Raw genomic sequence first — 10,446 nt, 5'->3', positions numbered from 1 at the left:
ATCTTTATCGGATTTGAAGCAGAAATTGGTGGCAATTAATCCGCGAGAAATAAATAAATAAATAAATAAATAAATAAATGCTGGCTGGTGATTGGCCGCTGGCTGTCCCGTGCGGGGTATATATGGAGCCCCCTTGGCCCGGGCCGCCCCTCAGACAGGCATTAGAGCGCGCGCACGCACACACACACACACACACACACGGGTGGGATATGGAAAAGACACGCGCGCACGGGCCCGGTGGGCTGCGCGCGAAAGGTTTCGCCATCACGGACCTGCTGGGATTGGACGCGGACGGCGCGAGCGGCGGCGGGGCCGGTGCCGCGTGCCCGACGGCGGTGGGGGGCGCGTGCCCGGGCGGCGCGGTGGGCGCGTTCCCGTTCCCGCTCGGACTGGGCTTCCTGTGCAGTCTCGCGGCGCAGCAGCAGCACCATCAGCACCAGCATCAGCAGCAGCAGGGCGCGCGCAGCTTCATACCGGCTCACGTGCCGCTGCTGCAGGCGAGAGCCGAGCAGCCGTACGCGGAGCCGCGCGACGACTTCTCCGGTAAGAGCGCGAGAATTATTATCATACTTTACTGTGAACTGATTTATTACTTTAATAAACTTTAATAAACTTTATAACAGAACTCTACTAAACACTAACACTGTAAATCTGTAATTAAATACTGAATATCATTTTATAGCACAATAAACGTAATAATATATAATATTCCATTATTATGATTATTATAATTATGCAACATTACTGAACCTGAACTGCTTTTAATTCTATTTATGTATATTAATAAAAAACACGAAGAACAAAATGAGAAACGAATCAAAGAAATGGAAAAAAGCATAAAAGAATAAAAGGAAATAAATAACATTAATAACAATTAAAAACGGAAAAAATAATAAAAGGAAAAGAATAAAAACGAAATAAAAGGAAAGAAAGAAGTGGAATAAAAATGAAAAACGAAAAAAACGAATGAAAATGTAAAGGAAAGGATCACAGAAAAGAATTTTTATCTCGTTATTTTATTGATTTATCTCGTTATTTTGATTTATTTTATGTAATATGTTTATTTTCTTTCTCCTTTTCTTTTATTTCGTTTTTATTCTTTTCTGTGATCCTTTCCTTTACATTTCCATTTATTTCGTTTTTACATTAAAACGAACATTAAAAACGAAAGCTAAGAGGATGAAACGAGGGTCTGATGGACACTGAAACACTTATTGTTTTATAGATTATTGTTGTGTTCAAAGCTGATAATGTGCACAGTAAATATACCAGCGTTATATCAACACTGTAAGTGTGCAAATGTTCACTAATTTAATTTAATTTAATTTTATTTTATTTTATTAAACACTGGAAAATGTACTGTGTGTTTATTATATTACATTATAGATATTTTATTATATATATTATATACATTATACATTATATATAGTGTTTTGATTTTGATGTATATTATATTATATTATATTATATTATATATAAGAGTGTAATAGCAGTGTATCGTGCGGCTGCTGTTCTGAGCAGCTCTAACACACACTTAATATCACTTATCCTGAGTACTGTAATGACACACACACACACACACACACACACACACACACACACACACACATGGCTATATATGACTGAGAGGTGCGGTACTGTCCTGCCCTGCTGCTGCAGAAATGATGGGAGGGGTGTCGTGTCCTGTTATGGTTTTTATTAATAACGTGACAAATCGTCGAACAGCGACCTGCCCACGCGCCATGCGCGTTCACGTACATAAAAAGGCGCGTTCGTGTGCCCCCTGTACTGTGGGCCTGTTTGAGCACTTGGGCGCTGTCCAGCGGAGCTGGTGCTGAAATGATCGCTCCTCAAAAATCAGCAGTGATGGATCGATTAACAGATTAACCCCATCAGACCCAATTCCTGACACTCAGAAGATGAAGGTTCCTTAATGGTTCTGGGCTTGAATGTGATGTGCAGTTCTAGGAAAACACTCTTTAATGGGTTCAGGAAATGTTTCTCGGGCACAGAACCTGTACCTTTGACTGAGGACCTGTCAGATCTAATGTCTTACAGTCTTAAAAATAAAGGCTCATATGTGGTTCTAGGCTTGAAAGTGTGGTTCTAGGCTTCTTTATGGCTATTGGACCTCTCTGACCTGTCTGGGATCTCACCAAGAACTGTCTAGAACCTTTATTTTTGAGACTGTGAGAACTTAGCTGAAGTCTGAAGATCAAACCATAGTTCTGAACCATATTTTAGAAATGATGCAGCTTCAAACATGGGCTCTATCACAGGTGGGTCAGTGCGAGCTCTCAGAGGATCATCTCTGCTTTGTGAAAGGACAGATACAGGGACAGGGACAGGGACAGGGACAGGGACAGGTGTGTCTCTGGGCGCTGAATAAACACCATCTCTGGTTTTCAGATGACGAATGTCTTTCTGGGGACCGTGCCGATGGGAAAAGCTCTGGGAATTCACAGAAGAGGAAGAAACGGAGACACAGGTGGGTCCGGCTGAGAGCCCACCTTCTGGTTGTGAGCGGTCACTCAGTGTGTGTGTGTGTGTGTGTGTGTGTGTGTGTGTGCTGATGTGTAACAGTCTCACTCTGATTTCAGGACGGTGTTCACGTCACACCAGCTGGAGGAGCTGGAGAAGGCCTTCAATGAGGCTCATTATCCAGATGTTTATGCACGGGAAATGCTGGCAATGAAGACAGAGCTGCCTGAGGACAGGATACAGGTAGGCATGTTCTCTGACTGCACACACACTCACATGTACACACACACACACACACACACAGAATGAGCTCTCAGTGAGCATTCAATAAGCACTCTATGAGCACACATATGAACACTGTATGAGCACTCTATGAACACACTATGCACTCTTAGTGAACACACTATGCACTCTAAGTGAGCACACTATGAATACTCTATGAACACTCTATGAACACTCTATGAGCACTCAATGAACACACTATGCACTCTTAGTGAGCACACTATAAATACTCTATGAATACTCTATGAACACTTAATGAGCACTCTATGAACACACTATGCACTCTTAGTGAGCACACTATGAATACTCTATGAACACTCTATGAGCACTCAATGAACACACTATGCACTCTCAGTGAGCACACTATGAATACTCTATGAACACTCTATGAACACTCAATGAACACACTATGCACTCTTAGTGAGCACACTATGAATACTCTATGAACACTTAATGAGCACTCTATGAACACACTATGCACTCTTAGTAAGCACACTATGAATACTCTATGAACACTCTATGAGCACTCAATGAACACACTATGCACTCTTAGTGAGCACACTATGAATACTCTATGAACACTCTATAAACACTCAATGAACACACTATGCACTCTTAGTGAGCACACTATGAATACTCTATGAACACTCTATGAGCACTCAATGAACACACTAAGAGCTCTCAGTGAGCACACTATGAACACTCTATGAACACAGTATGAGTACTCTATAAACACTCTATGAGCACACATATAGACACTCAATGAGCACTCTGTGAACACTCAATGCACACTCTATGAGCACACATATGAACACTCAATGAGCACAGTATGAGTACCCTATGAAGACTCTATGAGCACACATATAAACACTCAATGAGCACATTATGAGCTCTCAGTGAGCACACTATGAGCATTCAATGAGCACATGAACACTCAATAAGTGTATAATGATTACTCTATGAACACTCAATGGGCACACTATGACCATACAACGAGCACTCTATGAGCACTCAATGAACACACTATGACTACTCAAGGAGCATACAATGAGCACTCACTGAGCACACTATAAGCGCACTGAACACACCATGAACACTCTGTGACTACTGAATGAGCATGAAATGAGCGCTCTACGAGCACTCAGTGAACATGCTATGAGCACACTGCCTAAATGACATACCTTGCCTGTATCTTTTCCAGGTGTGGTTCCAGAACCGGCGGGCTAAGTGGAGGAAGCGGGAGAAGTGCTGGGGCCGCAGCAGCGTGATGGCCGAGTACGGCCTCTACGGCGCCATGGTCCGTCACTCCATCCCTCTCCCAGAATCCATCATCAACTCCGCCAAGAACGGCATGATGAGCTCCTGCGCTCCCTGGCTGCTAGGTGAGCCAGCAGGTGGTCTAACTTATTCTCAATCAAACGCTCAAATATGTATTCGATCGCTCGGATACATAGCTGAGCTGTCTTGTGAAATCCCAGAGTAGTAGCCTGAGCAGTGGTCACCAACGTTCCTCCTGCAGATCAAGTCAACCTCACACACCTGATCCAGCTGAGGACAGTTCTTTTTAGACCAGTGAATCAGGTGTGGTGCGGTGGACTGGGGTGAGCGCTAAAACCCACCAGGGGCAGAGTTGCTGACCACTGGACGAGTCTGAGAGATGTTAACCCCTTAAACTACATGGTTCCTAAATGCTTCTAGGCTGGAATATACAGTTCTATAAAAACCTTCGATTCGTTTGTGGAGGTTCTTCTGTCTCTTCTGTGAGACCTGAAATACAGAAAGGAGAACCATCCATTGAAAGGTTCTTCAGGGGCGTAGCTTCAAGGAAGCCGGCAGGTTATACAGTTGCGGTCTTCGAGCACAGACCAGCTGATCGTTCCTTAGAGTTTAAGGGGTTAAACAATACTGGATGTTTTAAAAAACTTCTTCCCAAACAGTCAGAAGTTCCATCTCAACGTTTAACCTCCCGTGTTCTCCTCCTCTCAAACCAGGAATGCACAAAAAGTCCATCGAAATGAACAAGAAGTCCCCAGGCTCGCCCGAATCCACGCACTCCGACCCATACTCAGAAGAGGTGAAAGGGAAGAACAGCGACCTCCTGTGGTCGGGAGGACCCACCGTGGTGGATGACCCAGAGGACATGGCCATAGATTTGTCCAGCACAGCCAAGCAGGAGACCAAGAGCACTTTGAAACACTCGCCAGTCCACACCGAGCCCAACAGCGATTCTGAGAACGAGAACTGAAGCCAAGAAGAAGGCTAATAACGCTGTACAGTCTGAGGGGGCGGACACCGCTGGCGCTCATGGGCTAAACCATATGGACCTGTAATTTGAACCCTGGCGCCTGTGTCCCTGTCCTGCCCTCATCGGAGATGCTTTTGTTTGTGTTTACTTGTTTTCATTTTTTTAAAGTCCTTTTAAATGTTTTATTCGTAATTATTTTTATGTGATCAATTAAAAAAAACTATTCGCTGAACCGGGCGCGAGAGCTCTGGTTGAGCGCTATCCATGAAGTTAAGCTAAGGTTATTTATTTTTATTGGATAATAAAGCACACGTTTATGAAGCACTCTATCTGTGTCATCAACGTCAACGGGGATCCACGTACCGACGTGTTTAATAAACGATTCGTTCGTGCATTTAGTTCTTTTGCAAATTCCAACTCGAATGTCAGCTTTGCTCATCTGTGGATCATGATAACGATCATAGCTGGTCCTGTTTAGTCTGATCACTTCGAGCAAGTTGACTCCTATTCGAGAGAATCGTGTGGTTGAAGGGTCCTTCGACCGATGAGTGTGAATAAGCCTTACATAGGTGAAGAACCTGCCTGCCATCAGCAGCCGGAGCCTGAAAGAGCATAATCGGCCTTGCTCTCTCAAAGTGGGTGGATTGCTCTAGTGTGATGCTAGCCGATGCATCAGAGCTGGGTACCAAGCGCTTTCCTTCGAGCATGCATCTAGGCAGTATTGCAGTCCTCACCCTCCCAGTGTTGGAGGCATTACATAGGGGGAGAGTCCTAACCAGGGGGTTGAGTAATTGGCTAATCTAAAATTGTGGAGAAAAATAGGGGTAAAAATTATTGGTTCTTCAAAAAGTGGTTCTTCTGTGGCATGACTCAAAGAACCATTGGAAGCTCTTTTACTTTCAGGAGTGTAGATTAGATGCTATCAGTGTGTGATGATTTGGGAGGAGTCTGAAGAGACGGGAGGGAACTAGGAGAACTTCAGGCTGTAGTTCAGGTGGCTTCTACTTGTGGTGGGAAGCCAGACCCCACTCTGGTAAGCGGAGCCAGGAAGGATGAGAGATGGTGGAGGTAAAAGGTTGCGAAGGCTTGACAAGGACACCTGAACAAGGTAGGGATGGTAATCAACACCTCCATCACCTTCAAGAACTGACTGTTTCTTCACTTGCTGCCTAACAGATCCACCCCTTAAAAGCCGCCACTGTAGATGAAGATAGTCGGTGTTCTTCACTACACCTGTCAATGGTGCTAATGTTATGGCTGATTGGTGTATACAAAGAGAGGGAGTAGTAGAGCTGCTTGGCGGGCTTTAAGAAGCACATTAATATCCAGTTGTGCTTTAACGCCGAGGCTAAGCTTTAAACCTCCCCCACGTAATCATCTGTAATTCCCACTCAGTGGCTCTGAAATCACGTAATTGCTCTCTGACCTTGTTTTTCTTATTGTGCCGGACGCTCAGGCAGTCCTGTGCTCTGTAACACAGACAGCAGGTCTGTAGAAATTGCAATAAAAGAGTGTACTAGAAGTATGAACTTTTAAAAGTATTTGGACACCTGCTCATTCATTGTTTCTTCAAAATCAAGGGAATTGAAAAGAGACGATCCTGCTTCTGCTGGAGTAACTGTCTCTACTGTCCAGAGAAGAAGACGTTCTGCTAGATTTTGGAGGAGCATTGCTTTGAGGGTTTGATTGCATTCAGCAACAAGAGCGTCAGTGAACCTAGATCCTACAAAAGCCAATGCTTAAAATTTCCAATGGAAATGGTGGAAAAACAGGGTTCTTGGGCTCGTAACAATAATTGAACTTGGTGATATCTAGAACCATCCACAAAAGGTTTCCCACTGATGCTAAAAACCTTTTAACCAGGCAAACAATCATTTAAGCGTCCAAATGGTTCTTCGTCATTGTGTTCTACGTCTGGAACCATAGCCTTTATTAAAGAACCCTTAAGGGTGTGGCTGATCAACTATGTTTACGGTAAGGGGCTTTCTCCAAACAGCACTGTAAGTGCAAACGGTTCTCTATAGTACTTCAAACAGGGTTCTTTGACTCATAGTAATAGTGGAACCCTTTTTGGTCCTATATAGAACCTAGATCTTACAAAAAGCTTTCCACCAATGCTTAGAATTCCCAATAGAAGTGGTGAAAAAACAGGGTTCTTGGGCTCATAACAATAACTGAACTTGCTGATATCTAGAACCATCCACAAAAGGTTTCCCATGATGCTAAAACCTTTTAACCAGGCCATCACTTAAGAACCATAGCCAACCTTATTAAAGAACCCTCAAGAGTGTGGCTGATCAACTACGTTTAAGGTAAGGGGCTTTCTCCAATCAGCACTGTAAGTGGACGTGGTTCTATAACAGGGTTCTTGGACTGGTTAAAAAAACGTGGAACCCTTTTTGAATGTTATATACGACTCTATTTTAGTTCTGAAGAACAAAGCGGGCCTTTGAGTTGAGGTGGTTCTGTGTGCAGACACTGTGTTTAACAATAAAGAACCATCGAAAATCTCTTTCAAAGCTGAAATGCTGAATATGCAAATCACGGCCGATTCCTATTGGCAGGACTCTTGATTTTATGCAAATTCCCCTGAATAATCTGAGCAGTCGCTTCTCAGTCTAATCAACAAATGTATCATTTTTATATGATTGGCTTTGGGCCGTTATCTAAAGGCTTCATTTGTTTAATAGACGTAAAGGCATTAGACGACACGGCTCGTGTGTTTTAAAGACAATTTCAGGCTAGATTTGCGTCAACATTACGAGAGTAATTGTTTTTTTTATTTGATCTGAGGGGCTTATAAAGAGAGAGAGGAAAAAACAGATTAGCAGAAGTGAGGAGCCTAAAAACTGGGATTAAAAACACTCGCCGCAGAGAGAGAGAGAGAGAGAGAGAGAGAGAGAGAGAGAGAGAGAGACGTGAGCACTCCCGCTTCTGGAATTAAATCTATTAAAATATCATCAATCACTACTCATCCCAATAATCCCCCTCTCCCCCCACCTCCCCTCCCGTCTCTCCTCCTGCAACCCCTAACAGAATAACAGTTATAGATTATGGGCCCACTTTAAGCTTCGCTCTGAGCACGTAATCCTGCCTATTGTTGGAGGAGCAAGAAAACAATAAACAAGAAAACAATAAACAATAACCTGGTTTGAATGACAAGTAAAACACATCTGCACCTCCTGCCCTCAGACACTGCAGAGCCCGAGACAGCAGTGCAGAGAGGGGCGGCTTCACCCACTTCAGAGGGCTTGTTCGTTAGGTGGGCCGTGGGCCGGTTCTCAGACATGCTGTGTTAAGTGATATGACTGAGAGAGTGAGTGAGAGAGTGAGTTAGAGAGAGAGAGAGAGAGAGAGAGAGAGAGAGAGGATGATTTCAGCTAGAAAACATCAATGATGATTTTCTGTCCTTTTTTTCATGCTGGTCTTTATTGTTGATTTTTATTAATAAATAATTTAATTTGAGCAAACCTGAGAAAAATGATCAGACAGCACTGCAGACGTGCTGCCTGTATTTCACATGTTTGAGAGTCCCGTGAACTGTACGTGATCACTTGTCGCTCCCTAAACAATACACATAACCACACATTCACGTGACCACACGTTTTTCCCATGACCCCACACTTTATACTGTGACCACACGTTTTTTACGTGACCACACATTTTTACGTGACCACACATTTTTACGTGACCACACATTTTATACTGTGACCACACGGTTTTCACATGACCACATGTTTTTTTACATGACCACACATTTACATGTGACCACACATTTTTTAACGTGACCACACATTTTATACTGTGACCACACGGTTTTCACATGACCACATGTTTTTTTACGTGACCACACATTTACACGTGACCACACGTTTTTTACGTGACCACACATTTTATACTGTGACCACACGGTTTTCACATGACCACATGTTTTTTTACGTGACCACACATTTACACGTGACCACACGTTTTTCACGTGACCACACATTTTATACTGTGACCACATGGTTTTCACATGACCACACATTTTTTTACGTGACCACGCATTTTATACTGTGACCACACATTTACATGACCACACATTTTTCACATGCCCCCCATTTTACACTGTGACCACACGTTTTACACATTTTCGACAGTGAACCTTTAAGGGTAGTTGGGTACAGAAGAAGTCAGTGGGAATAGCATGAACTACAGTGACTGGCAATTCACCAACTTCCTAACGGCCATATGTTTTTAGCATCTAATGGTCAGAGCTCTGGGCCTGGGTGTGTTTTTTTGGCATAAAGGAGATTGTTGTTGTCAGCGGCTTTAGAGTGGGATATAAACTGGGACTAAATTAGCCATGTTTGTTGGATGCACTGAAACATCTGTTTTTGTATGTGTGTGTGTGTGTGTGTGTGTGTGTGTGTGTGAGAGAGAGAGAGAGAGAAGGAAAGAGGTGCATGTGAGAGGAGCGGGGAGGGATTGGCCTCAGGGAAAGCCACATGCGCTGATGTTTATCATAATGACGAGGAGCAAAAGGAGAGATGTGCTAATTTGTAAGTAGCTTAACAGCTCAGAGAACCCAAACACATGGACTGACCCTTGCTGTCCACCGTCAAACGTGGTCCGCCTGGAAGAGCAAAACAAAACCTCATTGGATTTGGCCTCAACCTTCTCTGCTGATGAAATGGATGCAGTGGCCTGGGAGCGCTGCCAGCAATGAAACCTTTTAAAGGGTCAGTATGTAAACATCTCATCAGCCGGTCACAAAATACAATACATGTCCAAAAGTTTGTGGACTCCCCTTCTAATGAATGCATTCAGCTACTTCCAAAGTTGCTCCCATTGCTGACACAGATGTGGAAATGCACACACACACACACACACACACACACACACACACACACACACAGCTTGTCTAGTCCCTGTAGAGAAGTACTCTCTGGAGCAGAACAACATGCCAGGTGTGGGCTAGAGGGGGAGTTGGGCATGAGGTGGTGATCATCCAACATCATGTAGATGAAAGTCTTCTTCCCTGGACAGTAGAGACCGTTACTTGACAAAAGCAGGATTGACTCTTTTTAATATCCTTGATTTCAGTAGAAACAATGAACAAGCAAGTGTCCCAATACTTTTGTCCATATAGTAGATATGTCTATATTAGTTGCCTTTACTAATCAATTATGGAGGGACGATTCAAGGAGGGATTAAACATGGGTACTGTCTGGGTTGTACACTGCATACAGGACCTAGATGGGACCCATGTGAGGTACGGGTGGGCTGTAACAGTGGGCTCCGTTCATGCCCACCTGGAACCCACCCAGTCCATGTACCATCCGTGTGATCCTCACATAGGCATGTTGGCTTGGGGTCCTCAAGGACCCTGAGATGGTCCAGGTTTGTGCTTCAACCTTTAGAGGGGGTCCCTGGGGACTGATTTGAGAACCATATGG

The 10,446-nt window shown here is 43.8% G+C and overlaps 1 protein-coding gene across 1 annotated transcript; it reads left to right on the top strand.

The window, feature by feature from the left end:
* Positions 1–209: 209 nt before the first annotated feature.
* On the top strand, positions 210–5,008 carry vsx1 (visual system homeobox 1 homolog, chx10-like). The gene is made up of 5 exons (XM_072690606.1): positions 210–543; positions 2,410–2,488; positions 2,601–2,724; positions 3,965–4,157; positions 4,755–5,008. Exons 1-5 carry the CDS (start codon positions 210–212, stop codon positions 5,006–5,008), a joined length of 984 nt encoding a protein of 327 aa, XP_072546707.1.
* The last annotated feature ends 5,438 nt before the right edge of the window (positions 5,009–10,446 follow it).

Source organism: Salminus brasiliensis, chromosome 10, assembly GCF_030463535.1.
Source record: "Salminus brasiliensis chromosome 10, fSalBra1.hap2, whole genome shotgun sequence".
NCBI classification, from domain to species: domain Eukaryota; kingdom Metazoa; phylum Chordata; class Actinopteri; order Characiformes; family Bryconidae; genus Salminus; species Salminus brasiliensis.
The sequence above is the reverse complement of the archived record's forward strand: the minus strand, read 5'-3'. Positions and strand labels throughout refer to the sequence as shown.